Source organism: Nesoenas mayeri, assembly GCF_963082525.1.
Source record: "Nesoenas mayeri genome assembly, chromosome: 1".
Lineage (NCBI taxonomy): Eukaryota > Metazoa > Chordata > Aves > Columbiformes > Columbidae > Nesoenas > Nesoenas mayeri.
Window position 1 is genome coordinate 107,595,408 of NC_137541.1, and position 20,444 is coordinate 107,615,851.

General features: G+C 41.0%; 1 protein-coding gene across 1 annotated transcript in view; it reads right to left on the bottom strand.

Moving 5' to 3' along the window:
* Positions 1 to 20,143, bottom strand: part of MAP7D2 (MAP7 domain containing 2) — a gene marked incomplete at both ends in the record, with an annotated part of 87,005 nt that extends 66,862 nt beyond the window's left edge. Inside the window, one exon of the mRNA XM_080361748.1 lies at positions 20,101 to 20,143. Coding sequence (XP_080217874.1) covers positions 20,101 to 20,143 — 43 coding nt within the window. The remainder of the gene's footprint in view (positions 1 to 20,100) is intronic.
* Between the last annotated feature and the right edge of the window lie 301 nt (positions 20,144 to 20,444).

The window sequence follows — 20,444 nt, forward strand, 5'->3', positions numbered from 1 at the left end:
ATCTAGATCTTTTAAGCCTTTGTACTGAGGCTAATTTCTTCTGGCATTCAAATCTAATTTAAGCAATAGATTAAACTATATTCCATTGCAAGAACGACTTTCACAAGAAACACCCCTTAAGCTCCCCCACACAGAATACTGATGCAAATAATTAAGATTCAATGACACAGCCTTATGTTTCTTGACAGTTCCTTTCACACGTGAACTGTTTCGCAACCTGCCACAAAGTCTGGCAGGGTCTGTGTGATGGGGGGGTGTTCACTGTCCTTTTTATGCCTTTACCAGTTTGCTTCTCAATAGTATCTGTCTTATAATGTTATTATTTAACTTTCCAGAGAATATGCTCTCTTCCATGTTCTCATCTGGAGATATATTTCCCCTTTTCTATTTCCAATATCTTATTTTACTCTGCTGTGTAACCATGTTTTAAGGGTGCAAAGAAAGTACTATTTTGATAGATTTTTCTTTTACTCACCCATAAAGGAAAAAGGTACGTTCTTTTCTATTGTAGAAAAAAAAACCTGCACAAAGGCTCTAATTTTGGGCTCTGAGTTGCACTGTGCATCAGAAGCACAAAATAAAAGTGAGTCCCTGTCCCACAATTATAGTAGTTGTAAGAGTAATGAGGCATTAAAAATGACACAAACCAGCCATGGCAGGAAAACTGGTCAAAGACTAAATGCTATCTGTATTTGGCAAATGTTGCAGAAAAAGATGTTTCATTTATCCAAGCAGACATTTGGAGTGTCAGTAAGGCAAACTTTATAGCCCCCCAGGAAAGCAGAAGGCAAAAGGGGTGCAATAAGATCTAAACCCCTATCTGCACTGCTGTGCTTACATGAGGCTTCCTGAAGCTGAAATCCCTGTTTTACAAGAGGCAAGAAAGGTTATTCCTGACAGAAGCCAAAACAGGGTCCGTACGGCTGGAGAATGCTTACAGGCATAGAGCTTCCTGCACAGTACTGACAGGCTCTGGTTTTACAGACCTGATGTCAATTACAAAAAATAATTAGGTATCCAAAAGCCTTCACCAACTGCTCCTTCCTATCTGGGACTCTACCCAATGTCCCCCTTCTATTTGATTCTTTTCCAAAATGAGAAATCTGTTCTTTGCTAATTCAGTTATGGCTTCATCTCCGAAGCAGGCGACTCCACAGCCTGCTAAGTATGTGGCTCTCTAGTTATAAATGGAAAACAAACTTACATTCACTGATAAACACATAATGAGCAATGGAAACAGGTACCAAATATCCAAGAACACTAGGTAGAACAGAGCAGGTTAAGTTTTGATCTTCATTAGATACACCTGTATCATCTACTAATCCAGCAACAACTTTGTCTTTTCTTCAAACTCTTCTCATGACTACCTGCGATTTAGCAATAAAAATACCCTACATGGCTCAACAAGTTGTATATTAAAAATAAAGCTCAAATCAAAAGCCTGAAGCTTCATGATTTTTAGATTTTTTTTTTTCCCAAGCCTAGTCCCAAAAGCTCTGCTGAATGGCCGGCTACAAGAATCTATGTATACATGTTTACCTTACACAGACCTTTCTAAAACAGGGATGGGCAACTCTCATGCTAACAACCATTCCACATTTCCAATTGCCACACTGCCAGAAGCTAGAACACCACAAACACTATTTGCTTAAGTGGCACGTTGTAACCACAGTGGTCAAAGGTTATAGTGACAGAGTATATATGGAGCAGTAATGTTATTTATGATTAAAATGAGCTTCTATTTCAGAACCAAAGAAACATCTGCACACTGCGTTTTTTTTCAGGACATATCAACACATCTGTTAAAAGCGTTCTGTGAAATTTGCCTGCCTTCTTAAATGAAGAAGTGATTTAAATGAAGTGATTGCCAACAATCACCTCAATGGTGCCAAACCAACAGCCACCTGGCCGTATGCTGCCCACCATATAAATCACACAGACCCCTGGCAGTTCTCCCTTTCCTAGATGTGGCATCTCGCATCACACACCTTGGGAAGCCATCAGCATACTGAGGAAGATAGCAGCTCAAAACAGACCGCTGCCACTGGAAGATTCTTGTTTAATACATCTTTGTGAGTTAGCAAAAGGTTTCCAAGAAAGGCCATGGCTGAGTGGAGGCTCCATGAATTGCCCTCCTATGGAGGGGAAAATGTCAGACTGGCACTTAACCTTTGCAACATGCATGATAAACCTGTTTTGTAAACAGCACCTGGCAGCAGGTTCAACCCAGTGTATGGGAGGGGCCGGCACTGGCCCTCCTGCACCTCCCAAGCACTGAAAGCCTGACCAGGTAGGATTAAAGTGACAGCTCCAGCTGTCAGCATCTCATGAAGAGTGGATAGTAGCTCACAAATAGTCTTCTCCAGAGCATTCTTTTAGGACAGCTACAGCATCTCCAGTGAACCAGGGAGAGTGCGATTCATCCTAACTTCAGTTGTCAGAGGAAAGAGACATGCATCGCTGAACTAGCAGAGCTCAGCTTCCCTGACTCGCTTTCCGTAGAGTGAGGGTTACTTCTAGGACCCATCACCTCCTCTTGAGAGAGGAATTTAGATGTGCCTATCAATAGAACCACTTTGGTTGGAAGAGACCCTTAAGATCATCAAGTCCAACCATAACCTAACTCTGGCACTAAACCATGTCCCTAAAAGCCTCATCTACATGTCTTTTAAACACCTACAGGGATGGTGACTCCCTGTTCCAGTGCCTGACAACCAAAGGGTTGTCCTGTGAAGGAATTTTTCCTAATATCCAATCTGAATCTCGCCTGGCATAACTTGAGATCATTTCCTCTTGTGCTACCACTTGCTACTTGGGAGAAGAGACGAACCCCCTCCATGCTACAGCCTCCTTTCAGGTAGTTGTAGAGAGCAATAAGGTCTCCCCTCAGCCTCCTTTTCTCCAGGCTCCTCTAATCTTCAACTCCACTTAAGGAGAGCCCAAGACAACCAGCGCAGACAGATGTCAGAATATTTCCTGCAGAGCACCTAACCGTGCACATGAATGCAATTTGCGCACTCTCCTGCCAGGGAGGCATTAGGATGTGTGCAAAGAACGGGACAATTTTCTACAGGTATTTTCAAAATATGACCTGTCTTAATTTGCCTTCTTGCTAACCACTGAAAAATGACCTTGCAGATGTAATATCAATGCAGGCAGTTTTCATTTAAACATTTGGGGGTAGGACAAAAAACCCCACAAACAAAATACAAAACACCAGCAACTCGAACTCTACATTTTTATTGATGACAAAGGAAGAACATTAGGCAGCAGAACATAGGTTCCTTCAGGGAAGGGACATTTAATTATGAACTTCCAGTTAAGGATCAAAGGCTTTTAAAAGAAGACTGTAAAATCGGGGTTTCTAATAGATTAAACTATCTGAAGCTCATATTTTTTGGTTCCATTACATATAACTATATTCTCTGTTATCAGCCTTTGGGTTCCTGAACAAAGGCAGCATTCCTTCACTGTCAGAGGAACAGACCTTGAGGGAAAGAGGACAGAACAGCACAGCTTTGAGAAGAATGGAAAAAACACCAGCTACAGCGTTTTAGCAAAGGAACTAAAATATTAGGCACTTAATTTCATAATTATCTCCTTAGACTGCTAAAGAGATGAAACATAGCCTGAAAACCTATTTTGTCAAAACTGAAACATTTAAGAAGCAGAATGCCTAAAACAGACAGAGAACTGAGCTCTTGATATAACACTGACAAATCCACACCTGGTAACTTTCTTCCCCTGTGACACCGTTCATTAGCTGGTACCATTTCCCAGGAAAAAGTCTATTTTCAGCAGATGAACACAGTAATAGTACCAGCTTTCCAATATATACTTTCAGGTTCAGCATTTGCTGAAGCTGAATGCTCAGAGCAGCATGAAATAGATGGCCCTCGCGCTCCGTTAACCTCACAGATAAAAAAGAAACCCGAGGAGCACTCGGAGTTTTCATAGTTTAATGAAAGCACAGCAAGAGCAATGCTTGCAAAAGGTCACAAGGAAACAACAGCAGTGCGGTAATGCTAACATAAAATGCTCGACCTTTATCTAATCTTAATCCCATTATCCTTTTTCCCCATCATGACAATAAATCCCACTGAACCAAAGGGATGCATGCTATTTTCTTCCTGTAACTAGGTGTAAAAGAATACTGTGGAAAGTATAAATAAATACAGAATACTTCTAAAGAATTTATTTATATATATATATGTGCACAAAAACTGCAAAGATCAAATCTGTTACCAGAAGACCAAAAGAAAAAAATCACAAATGGTAAGAGTAAAGAAATAACCTTACTGAACCATATTTTTCTTTCTGTTTATATGCAGCATTAAAGATTTTTAAGTCAACGCATCTAGTAGATGTTCCTGTATACAACTGCATACATTGATTTTTTTCCAGGATCATCTAACCAGAGCAGGATGCCCTTTTTAAAAATTCTTTCATAAAAGCAGAGATCTGACTAAAGTTAAAAATCAATAAGCAGAACCCTTACGTTTCCACATTTATAAATAAATATGTAACAGGACCATGAGAAAAATCAATGAGTTGTTCTCTAATATAATGATGTTTCTTCACAGAATAAGAATATATATGGAGCCTGCTTATTCTTTAATTAACGTATGTCATTCTTTATTAATTATGGTTTTGCCTAATTTTAGCCAAGTGTCTATAATGTAAAATCCCTATCTGTAAAAGAACTATCAGCAATTATACCTTTTGATGAGTAAGTCATTAGGAATGGCAGAAACAGCTGGAGAAAAACAGTAATTTCATAGGAAGATAACTCCCATATTCTGCACTATTCAGAATTAAGTATGTCCATGCCCAGGTGCTTCTAGGATTATTTTCTCTACATAAACACCTGCACACTTTCTTCATATCAAACTAAACAGAAGGAGGCAAGATCTGTTAAAAACAAAACGACTTGTTAAAACTGTAGTTGCGAGTGGATTTTATGCCACGTCTTTTGTCACACATGGATACTAAAAACAGGGAACAGGAATGCCCTCTTCTCCCCATTTTCTCTGAGGCTTTCATTTTATGCTTGACATAAGTAAATTAAGCGGTATCACTCAAAAATAGCTTCCTCAAGATTCTTCCCATGCAAACTATAGCTATTCATAAAAAGAAATTCTATCATCCTGACCACAGAGAAGATAAACTTCTGAGGTAAGACAAAATTGTATTAACCTCTCCAAACCTTAGTCAATACACTGTATCAGCCTTTTGAAAGCATTATAAAAATGTTAATACCAATATCAAAAGCTGTTTTTGCAAGAGTTGAGGAAAGGATATAGGATAGATGCAGAATAGCACAGAGGTGAGATTAAAATTTGAGAAACTCAGGTTACAGTTCCATGCTTCATCCATGGTATCACAGTATTTTTAAAAGGTAAGTACACACATATCGATGTTCTTAATCTTGTTGCAAGAAGCATGCTAGATAATGCACTACAAAATGTTAACAGATTCACTGCTTGTTTATTCCTGCATAACTTTCCAGAACTTTGACACTAAAATGATGACCTTCATTCTTGGTTTTAAGTCAACATCTCTAAAAACAAAACACCACACCTGCCACCTGCTTTCTAATGTCTTCTGCCACAATGCTTTTTTTTTTTTTGCTTTTTTGCTTTTTTTTTTTTTTTTAAACATTCAAGCTATTTGAAAAGCTCTATGTCCTTCTAGGGAACCAAGTCATGGTCACTGACCAGCAAATGTATCTTCCTTGCAAAACTCAAACCTCACTGAATAAGCTAAGTAGAAAGAGCAAATGCCATGAGCTAGTGACTCTGATTCATAATGGTTTTTTACAGTAGAGTACTCAATCTAGGAGAAAAAATAAAAATCAATGCATCATGAGAAGGCTTAAGGAAAACAATAGCAATTTTTTATTGTTGGTAACATATACGTAACTACAGTTATGTCTTGGTAGCATCAGCTACACAAAAGGACACGCTACATGTAAATAAGCATTGCATTTTTGTAGATCTCCTGCAACAAAACATCAGTATGAGCTTCCTACCATCTTCCCCTGACACTGTTCTTAGAGAACAAGCAGCAGCACAGAAAAATCACAGAATAATTTGCCAGAATTTGCCCATGTATATCTGAAGCAGAGATCGTTTGTTTGTTTTCAGAAGAACCTAAAAGCTTCTACAGAAACATGAAGAGTGAATGGACTCCTTCCTTGCTACTGACATCAAAGCTGTCAATGCTGTGCATGTAACCTCAACAGTGGTTTGTGTTGGTCACCATTTAAGATTTCCAGTAGTGTTAACCCAGGCATAAAAAGAACACTAATACTTGGCGCTAAATATTTCAAATACAGAGGTTTTTGAAACGGAAAGCTTTCTGTGATTGCAACAAGCTAAAGTTAACCACATGCTGCCTTGCTGCTGTTTACACTGTCTCCCCAACATAAGGCCCATCCCATCCACAAGACATGGATGCTCAGGATCCCAGCTTTGACCCTGCAGACCCATCACCTCCTTACCTTCCTGAAATCAAGCCCCAGATGTACCTTCGTGGTTAAAGTTTCTTCCCTTACCGTCTTCCCTAAGCAGTCAGGACCCTGAAGGAGGCAACCTCCTTCAGCTTTACATTCCCCCTAAAGCTTCTCAAAAAAATGGTACAATTTCATACCCATAACTTCCAACTCTTCCTACAATAAAGCAAAACGTTTGCACTATCTCTGCCAACATATACCTCTCTGTAGTCTATCCCCTGCCTCCATGCACATGTATGAGGACACAGCTTAAAATACTTTGGCAAACCTCTTCTCCACACATGCGTGTCTACTACTCTCACCCTGTCCACCAAACAAAACTGCTCCATACCCTTCAGCTAGTTATATTTTAAAAGAGAAGATACGAAAGTAGGAAGGGAAATCTCCACCTTTCTCAATAGCTTACTGTATACACTTAGATAAACTTTCCCTCTCCTACAGGTGTCTGTTTTGTACACACAAAACCTCACTCCTGTCTGCAATTTGCTGTTCTGGCAACCATTTTAAAAAGCACGTGCCTTCACGCTAAAAGGTGTTAACAGAGCTTATACTTCTCTATACTTAGCAGGCAATCTGCATAGAAGAAGAAAATACATACCATTTCCAACAGCAAAAAACTTTTAAGGATATTTTACACAACACTCAAAACAGGACCTTGATTTTTTCCCCCCTTTACTGATGTTGTGCTGCGAACTTTTTGTCAAGAGGAACAAAACAAGGCTAAATATCAAGAAGAGTTTTATAATTATTTGAAACCTCTTAAATCTGAAACTAAGCAATTTTACCTGGCCTTCAAATGTGCTGAAAAAAACTGCCCTTGGGCATGTCAGGCTCTGAGTTACAGCTCCTGATGAGAAACAAAACTCAGCTACGTAAAAGTGTGGGTTTTTTGGGTAACTACTGCATATCCCTACCTAGCTTAGCAACTTACATGCGGAAACACTGAAGGACGACACACAGGTGCTTGGAATAGATGTGATATTTGATGATGCTGTAGGTGGCAGCAAGATATCTTCTACTCTCTCCTAATCCTAAAATCCTCCATAAAAGTCTTGCAGAAAAACAGGAAAGCTGCTACTGCTTTAGTGATACAATACACTTGACACTGTTCAATACCCTTCTACTAAATAAATGGTAGAAGCCTTCACCAGCAGGGTCCCCATGTGCAGAGCTCAGACAAAAAGAGCCACAGCAACACGCTTGCTGGCTGCAGTTTAGCTCCAGATGTGCCTACTGTCTGATGCCATGAATCCCACCACATTCAGAACAAAAAATCCAACACTTGCCAACAGCATTATGGCTGACATTTTTACTTCTTCCAGGAAGGCAGCAAGCTTGCATCTGACATTTTTCCTTGACAAAGAAACCTCTCAAAGCAAGGAAAGTGGAGACCATATCATGTTTTTCATGAAGCTAACTAGCAGTGTCATCCATCTCTTCATGCACTACACAGTGCAATCAAGCAAAAAATCTAAGTAATAAATCAACTGCTGTACACAAAGCAAGTGCCTTGCCTACTTAAATGTACTTACTGAATTTAGAAATGTATAAATACTTAGTAATACTGCAAGAAAGTGCATTAAAAATATGCCAGCTGCATTTACAACGAGAAATCTGAAAACTGCATATGATGCTATGTGTCTATGATTCTCTCTTGGTTTAGTTACTTTTAATTACCAGGAAAGTATGCATCCTGGATCAAAACATACTGACAAGAAAGATATGTCAAAAAGCCTTTTTTTTTCCCCCACCAGTTTTACTTTCCTTAGCTAATTTGGAATTCCATCATTACAACTTAAACTGATTAACCTACTAATCAGGTTTGCTGCATTAGGGGAAAGTAAACAAGAATTGCAGTGGTTTTGGACACAAGCACAAAAAACTAAACCACATCAATGGCAATACTAGAACAGCAGCAGTTGCTTATTCCACACTTTGTTCTATATCCTGAGAGGTTTTTCTTAAATTCATCTAATGAATACTTCTTGGAATGTAATAGCAGCACACTGCCTGCAAATCTAGGAACCATACTGGAATACTTTTTGAAGTAAATTAGACATCTGACCTTTTATCCTCTTCCTCGATTAGTGCTTATCTAGAATCCGTACTGAGCTGAACAGAACCACCCTGAGCAGCAGCTGCCAAGCTGCTGTACACCTATAGCAAAATGAAGATCACAGCTGCTGTATCCCCTGCCCAATATAAAAGGCTGGGCTACACCATCCCAGGCCTCTGTAAGAGCATGAACTTGCTGCTGCTGCCTGGGGAGCCTCAAGGCTCCTGCATCCACTTCTCTTTTTCTTCTCTCCACTGCCATATGCCATGAACCATGACATAGTTGCTCTCTCTCCAGATAGATGGGCAAGAAGGCTTGCTTGTTTGGACTATAATTGGTTGGTCTAATAAAAAGAGGATATCTGTCCACAAACTTGGCCTCACTGGAAAGGTATGTTCATCAGATGTAGAGGAAAGAGTGTTTGTCGCTGAAGGCAGCTGACTATGGAGCTCCTTGCCAGGACTGATTAGACACAGACCAACTGCGGTCAGGTCAAAGTCCAGGACACACCTATACAAGAAAAGGCTTTTGTTTGATAGTGGCAACAAAAAGTAGTTCTGCTGAACACAGAATGTCGTATCACTACGCACCCAGGTTGGAAGTCAGCACTTGCACAGGAATCCTGCACTCTTCCAGAATTTTGTTTCACACACAGATAAAAATCAAAAGATATCAAGTCAGGGCTTGAGAAACCTTCCTACCCACAGCAAGTGAAAAGAAGAGAGGGATGAGTAGGTTGAGTTGGCTTAAGTAATAGAAGCCAGTAAATATTTTGGAAGGGAAGAGGAGGAGTCAGAGTCACAGCAGAAGTCCCATCTCCTCCTGTGTGTGTAGAGGAAAGCCTGGGAAAAGGACAAGCAGGTCTACATGCACATTAGAAGGATGGATGGCCTTCCTTTATGCCTGAACTGACAGCAACAAGAGGAATAGATTCATCTTGGGTAGCAGGCAATGGGACAAAGAAAATTACAGATATATTGTCACAAACAGGCAACTATACCCACCTTCTCTACCTCACTGGGAAGGATTAATGCTACCAGTAAAAATAATATCCACAGAAAATTCTGCATCCAAATTTCTTACATAAGAACACAAATGGTATTTGAAAGGAAGTTCTACCAAACAAGCAAGCAAACGTTTTGGTATTGTTTCTGTCCATAGGCAAAAAGACTAACCGTAAGAGAAAAATATTTTTGTCTTTGCTTTTAGTACTTCTTTCCTGATGCACTGAATATTTTTGAAGTAAAAGGAGAAAGCCAGCTACCACCAGAAGATGAAGAGATTCTTGTGCCTGATGAAACACTTGAAGACTCAGGGGCAGATCATTTCAGTATAATGTGCTTGGGTAAATCCAGAACCAGGAGTCAAATCATGCACCCTCTTATTTAAGCAGTGCTAGCTGATGCACACTGAAAGAGGTTCTCTCTCTACAAACCCGGCACCATCAGCCCTAACAAGTTTGTGTAAACTACATCAAATTCAATTACCAAAGACCCCAAACAGTATACTCAATGGTTGTTGCTCAAGATCTACCTCCAAATTTATTTATTTATTTATTTATTTCATTGTTCCCTAAAAAACATACTCAGCACCTGCCAGCCAATGCTGAAACCACCATTTTACTGAATGACACTTAAGAAGAAGAAATTTCATTTATTCTAGCAAGGCATGAAGCAATGGACTAGATTACATAGCTAGAAACAAAAATGGGGGTGATGAATGCATTCAAATCTAGTTGGAGTTAAAGCTAGCTTTTAGCTGCTGAACAGCTATTCCATATTCCTTTACTGGTTTTCTTTCTTGGGACTTCTCAGCTGTCAAATTTTATGAAGAACTGTACAATATAATCAGCTTGAAATGCTGCTTCTCAGAATCAACTCCAGAAGTTTTTGGCCATTGGGACTGAAGGTCACAACACAAAAATTACATCTTCCAAACACTACCTTATTCCATAGGAGTTGTGACCAGAGTTTCTCAAGGTGTGTGCATCACCAGGAGATATCTGGATTCATTTCAGTACAAAATAGTCATGAGAAAACCATCTGAGGACTTCTGCCCCTTTACTTCTCTGAGTTTATAACTTAAGGAAATGTATCATACTGCAACACGTTAACCAATAGCTGCTGTGAAGACCAGGAAAACATGACCTCAGCCTGTTTGGTTTTTTTACCTTTGATTTTCAAAGAGTGCTTTGATATGGTGATTCTTTGTTTCTGAACAGTAACGCCTGAAGCAGAGGTTAAATAGCATGGAATGCATTTTCTTTTCCACCTTTTTCCTCTCACTGGTCTCCTTGCATCCCTTGCAGCTGCCACAAGAAAAATTTAAGAACTGCTTTAGCCTTCAGGGCTCCCACTGCAGGGGGCTAGTGAAAGGTCAATTCCTGCCATCTGATGGGTCCAGCCTCCTCCTTGGCCTCATGCTTTTCTCTCCCTCTGCTCCCAAGGCTGGATGGAGCAGGGTGAGCTCTGCTGGAGCACAAGAATGAATCACTGCATTGAGTGCAATTATGAAGCCGGAACGAGGAACAGGCTAAAGTATGGGAATACGTATATATATTTGATGGAAGATCTATCCAGTTCGTCTGGATACATCTCTAACTTTTGGAACTGTAACTTGTGCAAGCATACTGTATGCTTGCTGTGATCTTACACCCTACCTTCAATGCCCTCTTCTGAGCACCAGGGAAGACAGAACAGCAAAGGTCATCCTTATGACCTTGTTGGCAGGGGTGAGCAGATGAGAATGAAGGAAGTAAACACCATTAGAGAGAAAAATAAAAAGCCATCTTATAAAAATGCAAGAGTTAACTTAATAGGATGCCAGTTTATCAATAGGTGCACCATTATCAGCAAGTAGGTAACAGATGATATGTGTATTGCAGGGGTTTTACATCAACAGAAAATTCAGCGGTCTTCCAAGAATGTTACTGTGCTATTTTAAAGACCTTTTGAGTTGCTACATGGCCTGTGAGCTTGTCACTATGCTTTAGGGACCACTCATCACAAGGAACCTTGGCTGCACGAAGACTTCCTTTACAGTCTTCAGTTTGTCTCCAGCATTACAAACAGACCAGCCGATGACAAAAATCGGATTTGAAAGTGGATACGCTCATACTGTGTAACATGACTTTCAGTTCCATTCACGCATCATTTGGGTGACTTCATCACAGATTAAAAATATTAAGATTCAAAAATAGGCTACCTATTATTTTTAAGGCACCCTTTGGCAGTATAAGACTTAAATGAAGATTGTATACAGACAGTGACAATGGTACAAGAACAGAGATTACAAAACTGGGGGGGAGGAAGGGGAAGGGTGGTAAACAACCACCTGAAACAGGGAAAACATACTGTAGGGGAGGAATATGCAAAATTATCCTTAGATTATAAAATGTATTATGAAAGACAAACTCTTCCCATTATCTGTGTCTCAAATAATCAGTGCAGTTACTTCTGTTTCAGATTTTCTTTCAGTTCTGTAACTTGATAATACCATAAAACTCCAACCTGCCTGCAGGATACTTTCTCAAAACAATCTCTCCCCTATGCATCACTCTAACTTTTTACTCAGTGCCATAACCTGGCCTCAAGGAGCCATGAAACACATCGGGGACCACAACCCTGCAATCCAGCATCCTCATCCGGAACCTCATCAAAAACCTGTTTATGCCAAAGAAAGGTCACCCACTTATTTCATTGCACCATTAAACCACTTCCCATGACTGCTGAAAATTGCCATGTTTACTTATAACCACAGCACTTAGCACTACTAAACCCAGGAAACATAATGCAAATACTTATATCTATTCATAGACCATTAAGTGTACAGAGAAAAGATGCCCTGTGGCTGAAGCACAGTACTAAAAATCAAGAAACTTAGGATAAAATTAAAGTCCTAGTCCCTCTTCCTTTAGGACAAGGAAAGGAGAACCAGCCCATCCATCATGTATTTTGGAAGCCATAATAGCCTTACTTTTTATCAGCATTTTAAGAGCCCCAGCAACATGTTTCCAGCCCTCTCCCTGAGGTCTCTTCCCCCTGACACAGAGTGGGTCTGTTACAAACACACACGCACACACACACACAGATGAGGGAATGAAAATGACTGGAGAGAGCGAGTCATCAGCGACAGGAGAAGAAAAGCTCTTCCCAAAACGGACCCAATGCCAGTGGCAAGAGTTTATTTTCAGCAGGCAACAAGCACACTCCATCAGGCTACCCTATCTCCAGCATCTCCTCCTGCCTCTTTGTGGTCAGTCTGTCTGTCCAGCTGAAACAGATTGTTAGTTGATACCATCCTCCTGAAGGAATGGAAATTAGAAACCTGTACTTAAAGTACATAAAATCACAATAACAATGTGTGGATAAACACTGCGTCTTGCCTTATTTTCCCTTCTAAGACAAAAGGAGAGGCCTTTCTTACGCAACTTGCCACATGGCCAGCTTAGCAGCATGAGAAAATGTTTTTGTTTCATATGACTGGAGTTTTTTCAAAATGAAGTTTATTTTACTTACAGTATCATTACATATTTTAAGTTTATTCTAACTAAATAATCGAGGCTAGTTTGTTCAGACTGTAGTGTTTTTCAAACAGTCACTGATTCACTGCTTAGGTGAAAAAGCAGTGATGCTCTCTCTCCCTGGCTGGAGGAGAGGACCCTGTCAGCACTCCAGCTGCAGTGAGCAAACCCAGGCATGCCACACTGCCTTAGGAAAATTTCTACCTTTCTTTTTTTGATGAAAGCCACGTTAAGAATTTCAGTATTCCATCACACCTACAACCAAAATTAACTGCAAACCAGAAGTATTTGCATGAATGTTTTGCTGAAATAAAGAAGAGCTCTGCTAGCTTCTGCTTGACACGAGACACGTAATTTGATAATTCCTACAGATGGAAGCAAGCAAAGCATACCTCCGGATCTTTACCCAATTGAAATAAAACCACAATGCGTCCTACAGCATCTGGCACTAATACAGACAAAAATATCAGATATGCTAGCATTACTACTGTCTTCTTGTAGACTTTTTGAGATGCTTTTACAGTGGCATCCACAAGCTGATACATGGTATAATCTATTTTTATTCAATACATCCTCTTTCATTCTATCAAAACCTCACGTAGAAGTGATAAATTCTAGAGCTTCATTTTATTAAAATCACTACCAAAAAAAAAAAAAAAAAAAATCTAAGAGAAGTTAAGGTTCAAACAAAGGGAAGCAGATTTAGGAAGCTTCATACACTCTCTTTCAAAATGTTTTTTTTTTAATGTTGGAACCATTGGATGGTGTTAAGGTTACATGACACAAAATCCGTTTATCTTTTTGGGCAACTAGATGTATTAATGTGCGTGTGGGAACAACAGGCATCCCACTCTGGCATAAAGGACCAACTCAAAATACACCCCAGCCTACAACATCCATTATATCAAAACAAGTTAATACATATTAAGTGGACTGGACCTCTTGGAAAGCAAATGCAAGCACACAGGAATGACTTTACAAAACGACAGACGTAATGATCAGTGAAGGGGCTGACTTCACAAGCTTCGAAGTACAGAAAAAGGAGAGTTACCAGATTTTTCACACACCAGGAAAATGGCTTGCACATTCAAGATTGTGCCAAACATGTATTTACTCTTGTAATGGAAAAAGAAAGTTCAAAAAAAAGCTAAATATTATGTAATGCACAGGAAACAACCTCTTCTGTTAAATCACTACAAGAAATTCAGCCCAACACTATGTTTTTTGAATTATCCCAATCAATAAAAGCACATATGCATAACACTGGAACAGAAAAATTTGCACTTTCCATATTCTAAAGGAATTCATGTAACAAAAGTGAAACATTAATAAGAGAAGTTTGCTACTGGCACCTCTATTTATGCCAAGAAAAACAACATGAAACCACAGTGAAAGAACAAACTTTGGCACACTGATAAACAAACAGTTTAAAGCAAAATTACTTTTAAGCAAACAGCTACCACAAGGCAACTGTGCAAACCCCATCCAACATCAGGAATACTTCTAGTGATCACTGCTTTGGGCATTCTCACTGAAGAGCTGCTCAAAAAGCAAAGAGAGGTCTACCTGCTGCATAACTGATGTTAACGCAAAGATCACAGAAATGCTTTATCAATCTCAGCAGAGCAGACATTTGTCTGCAGCACCTTAGTACCACAAGAACAATCAGCTTCCTCTTGATCAAAGGAAAACAGATGCAAACACATGAAAGCAGCAGCAAAAACCTCCAGATATTCAAGTGCAAGAGAGAAAGTGATGCCCTAGAATTTAGGGCAAAACATTTCCACATGGTTTGATCTGGCATTCAGTAAGCAAAATGATATATGCAAGTAATACAATAAATGAAAACAAGGACATTCTTCACAAGACTTCATATCGCAGAGGAGATAGATATTAAATAGGTAAAGTGTAACTCCTGTGGATAATTCGTTTAAGAGTTACAGGAAGAAAACGAAGTTAAATATATTAACTCATTACATCTGCAGAAAGCCTGAAATGTAGATACATTATGTATGCACATACACAGAACACAAAAACCAGTTCAAAAGTAGAAGTAATTCTATAATATATGAAACATTTTTATTACTATTTATTATAACTGGAACAAGAAGTACTTTACCAAGATCCTTACAAAATTCACACATGCAGAGTGTTAGGTGCTAAAGTTTTAGGATCTTGACAGTTTCGTTATACAAATGAAGAGAAAAAAAATGTATTATTTGGATGACAAAGTCTGGTAGATGTGTTACAGATTTTACATAATTTAACAATAATCTTGAGTCTTTTTTTTTCCATTTAAATAGTTAGACACATTTCCACTATCCCACTTACCTCTTATCTTTACACCCCCACACATCATCATCATTCATCATTGTGGAGATAAAACACGGTGAAAGATATTTCTAAATATCCTATTTAAAGTCAGTCCAGGGTAGCACTATACTGTGAAATACCTGCATGATTAGCTAAAATTTCAAGTCACTTTTTTCATCAAGTTGATAGGCAGACAACAGAATAACCTGAGTAGCACTAATTCACTCTGTGAGCTTGGGAAAACTAACACATACACTAATTCCATCCACAAAAAATACACAGGTGATGTGTTCAACCATGATGGAAATACCAAACACAAGTCAACTACAACAAAATAACTCAGAAACTATCTAAATGTCATAAACCATGCAGGTTAAAACAAAACAAAAAGTATCTGTTGCAGTACTGACAAGAACTTTGCTTTTAATCACTGCAATAACCTTGGCTGAGTTACAGCATTACTACTCCTTCCGTTATTTAAGCACATTATTCCCTCTCAGCCAGTAGGAAAGAGTCACAGGAAAGTTAAATCTGGGTTTGTAACACAAGTGTATTTAACATACTTACTGACCTGAGTCACTGTACACTGAGAGCTGAGTATAACCTGTCACACACACATCACTGGAAAGGTAACTATATTGAACACAACCTAGAAGATACACAGACCTCACAAACCCCGAAGTTACAAGGCTGACAACAACTGTGAGAAGCATTTAAAGGGGTCAGATGGCAACAGGGACAAGTCAAATTGGCTGTTACTCAAGACAGTATGCATTCCCATAATTTGCCTTAGTTTCCTGATCAGCTGTATTTCCCACCTCGTATGATCCAGTTTTTTAATAAAAATTCCATACAAATACTTTAAAAACAAACAACCACACACACACCCCAAAACAAACACAACACACAAGTGGATACATAATTTAAACTGAGAATAACTGTTTGAGCCAGTTGTAAATGAAGAGCTGAAAACTGCAATGCCCTGTCAGAGCTGTTGCTAAAAAACAGATTCCATGAAGAGTGGTCAAGATGCCTAGAACAGAGAAAAGCCAAACAAGCTACTCTGCAATACTGATCCTCAGACCTTCTGGCAGAGGTGAAACATGCAAGAAGGAAACAAGATTTTTGTTTGTTTGTTTTAAATCACCTGAATGGTCCAGAATTAAAAGCCTCACTTAACACTTCTGTAGCTTTAAAATGCATTTCTGAGTGACAGATATGAATAGGATTTTAAAAGCACTTCCCCTGTCAGTTTTGCTCTGTGCACATTAAAAGACCAGTAACTAAGAAAGTTATTATTGTATTTTATTTATTCATGAGACAAAAAAAAGCATTACGACATAAATCTTCATACAATATCAACATGCAGGATATATAGTTCCATTACATTAAATATGTATATGCTCCTTCAATTAGCATGTCTAGAAAGAATTAGCTAATATTAAAAAAGCATCCCTGGTGCCTTTCCACTGCTACAGATACACCAGCTCCCAAAGCAAATGAAGGTGACAGCTATACAGTGTCTTATGAATATTCAAGTTTTTTGAGGTTTCACCTTCCTAACATGTGCATTTCAAGCAATATACCTTTTTTACTTCTACAATCTTGAAATTCAAAGGTAAGATACTTTTCTTCACTGCAATTAATGAAACTTAGTTGGAAAGGGATTTGACTTTTTTTTTGGAAGGACAGAGGCAAGTCTGTCAGAAGTTACAATATTTTAAATAATAAAACAATAACCTTGAGAGTATGTAGTGTATTAAACTGCTCTGAATGAAACCAAATATTTGCAAATGGTAACATTGCATGAAAAGCAGCACATGAATTACCCAGGCGATGAACAAACTTGAATGTACACATGTGAGAAAATAACACGGTACAAAAAAAAAGTATGCAGTTTGGAAGAGCACTGCTATCAAGAAGAAAAACCCACACAGTGTTTTTAAAGAAATAAACACATTAATTCCTTTCACACAAATTGTTTTTGTGATATACAGTCTAAGTTTGCACAATGCATAATTTTTCCTTAAATCCTTTTAGGGCTGGCTAACTTTTCCGTAAGAAGAAGAAATACATTTTGCTCTGAAAACTTTGGTGTTCAGTATTTCAGTCTCTCAGAACATACGTTAAGCAAGTTTCACCAGGCAGCAAAAGTGAAGATGAGAGATTCAATACTGAACAACTTGTCCTTCAAATGCTACTTAGTCATTATCATTACTACAGATGGCAGCAGCAATAACGCCTACATTTTGATCACCTGAAAGAAAAGACTCCTGCAATGTCTTCTCAGGCTGTAACATCTCTAATGTTTACCACATGCCTTTGATTTTGGGCAACGAGAAAAAAACTTGAGCTTTGCAAATATTATTTGCTTGTGCTACAGAATTTTGCTCCTTTTTGCAGAATGATAAACCACTAAGCAATATTATCTTTCCTAGTAGTCAAGACATGCAATTATCTTCCCCTACTGCAGGTTTGTTTGTTACAACTTGATCTGTGCAGAGGGCCTGAAGCAATGGACATGCTAAATCTGGCGTCTCACTGCCATTCTAGCAATATCCTCAGTATCGGAGGACCCTACAGACCAAAACTCAGATGCTGCCAGAGAACTACAAAGTTTAGGAAGGGAGACAGTGGCTGAAGCCACTACCTATTGCTGAGGCAGCACCTCTCTTCTGGTGGTAACACACTGGGAAGGAGCATTTTACTCTGGGACAGGGAGGTACAATTCTTTCTATGGCTGTGAACAAGACAAGGAGTCCAGGACCAAGACGTACATACAAACACGTGAATCAAGAGAGCATCAGTTCCACATTTGTGTGAATGACCTGCATTTGTAGCTGTTGTGCTTGCTACAAAATCGGTAAGTTTGATCCCAGACGGAAAACAAAGTCTCATTCTCTGCTGCAACAGATCCAAATCCCATCCACACTCCTGTCTTTAAAACATACCACAAACATACCAACAATCTTTTACACCACATTGTATATTATCTTCTAGTGGCCAATTCAAACAAAGTAACAGATTTAGCCAACACCACTCTATGCTTCTGTGCTTGGGCATTAGTGTTCAAATGCTGATATTGACCAAAAGTGATTACATCTGTCCGCGCTTGTCCATACCCTACAACATGTGACCCGTTTGATATCATCTTCACTTAACACAACATGCTGGATTCCCAGTTGTATACAGGGTGAAAAAGAGATGATGCCCTGGTCTACCTATTGATTGAAGCATTTTTGCAACATTTGCCTCAGAAGTTAGAAAGCGTAAAGTAGAAAAACACAAGAAGAAAACAGTCCAAGAAGAGTGCAAGTAAATATTGGGAAGATTTCTTTGTGCTTTAGAGAGGAAGAAAAAAAATATAAATTCTGAGCATTAATTGTTTTTCTCCCTTCTCTTCCACGTGAAACATCAAAAAATGGAGACCCAAGACCTAGAAGTGCTTGACTGGTCAACTCTAGGAGCTTACCACGGGAGCTGTGACTGCCGAGCACAGGAGGAAGGTGAGGAACAGCAAACACGGGTGTTCCCAGCTCCTTCCTTGGCTCCCCACACAACATTACCTCAAAGAACTCAAAGACTTGGATTCATCCTCCCACTCCATAAATTTGGGATAATACTTCCTTATTTCCCAAAACAATTGTAAAGCTACTTTTAGAAACTACAGTGGCTTAGGATAAGAGGCAAATTAATTCCCTTGTTACGCCCTGGGATTAGATAGTTTGCCATCCACAAAGCAAAAGCCGCATATCAGATAATTAAGGTAAAAGTATAATGAGCAGCTGCCTAACTCCTTAATCACCGTGGAACCAAGGAGAGGTCATGTGAAGAAACAGCAGCCAGACCCACCCTAACACCTACACGTGAGGCCGAGAGCTAAGGTCACGACCACCAGCCTTGGCCTTAACATCTCCAGGTGCTGAGGGACTTGATCCCATGCCACATACAACCCCACACACTGCAGCAGCCACTCACCCTCTTCACCCCTGGAAATTAAAAGTTATGTTCGCCAAGCAACCAGGAGGGACCTTAATAGGAGCCACGGCTATACAAGGGCTCAGAGTGAGGCGTTCACACTCGATACCAGCTCAACCAGTTTGCTGACCGTGTTGGCCAACCGGCACAGGCAGGCCCGGGCACCGCTGAAAATGAGGTTTATTAATCGCTCCCTTCTCGCTCTCCACTTGTGGGCAAAACCGAGCTGCCGCCCTCCCCGGCAGCGCCGCCGGCAGCCGGGGAAACCGCGGCGGCACACGCGGCTGCCGGGCCAGCCCGACCCGCCGCACAAAAGCCACCTCATGGCAAACACCTCCCGCACCACAAAGGCGGCACCGGGGGAAGGGGCGAGACCCGCTCTGCATCCCCCCGGGAGCCACCAGCCGCCGGCTGCCCCCGGAGCCGGCACCTCCCGCCGGGGATAACCCGCCTCACCGCTCCGCGGGGTGCGGGCTGCCCCCCATCTGCGCCCCACGGCGGGCCCGGCCCGAGATGGCGGCCAGACCCTCCTCCCTCAGCGCCGCGCCGGCCAACACCTGCCGGGCAGGCAAGGGAGCGACCCTCGCCTGCCGCCCCTTGCGGCTCCGGCCGCACCGGTCCGGGCGGGAAAGGACGGGACGGCGCCGGGAGCCGCTGAGGGGGGCGGGCGACCCGCCGTCCTCTAGCACCTTGCGGGGCCGCAGACTCATCCCCTACCTGTCGCCCGCGGGTAGCTGCGCGCAGCCCCCGGCTCCGCCATCTTCCTCGGCCGGTGGCCACCGCCGCGTCCTGCTGCCGCTACCGGGGCTTCGCTCCGCGGCGCCCAGCAGCCGCCGCACAGGCGCACTGCCTGCCCCGCGGCACCTGACACGGCGCGGCGGGCGGGGAGGAGCGGGAACGGGGCCGGGCACGGCGGCCGACGGCGGCGGGGTGCCGCCTGCGCGGGGCGGGGGCGGCTCCCGTGCCGCCAGGTGCTGCCGCTGCCCCGCTCCGCGGAGGGCCGGGAGGAGGGGGGTCCTGCTGGCAGCCGCTTGGTAGAGCCTCTCCCCACCCGGGCCCCC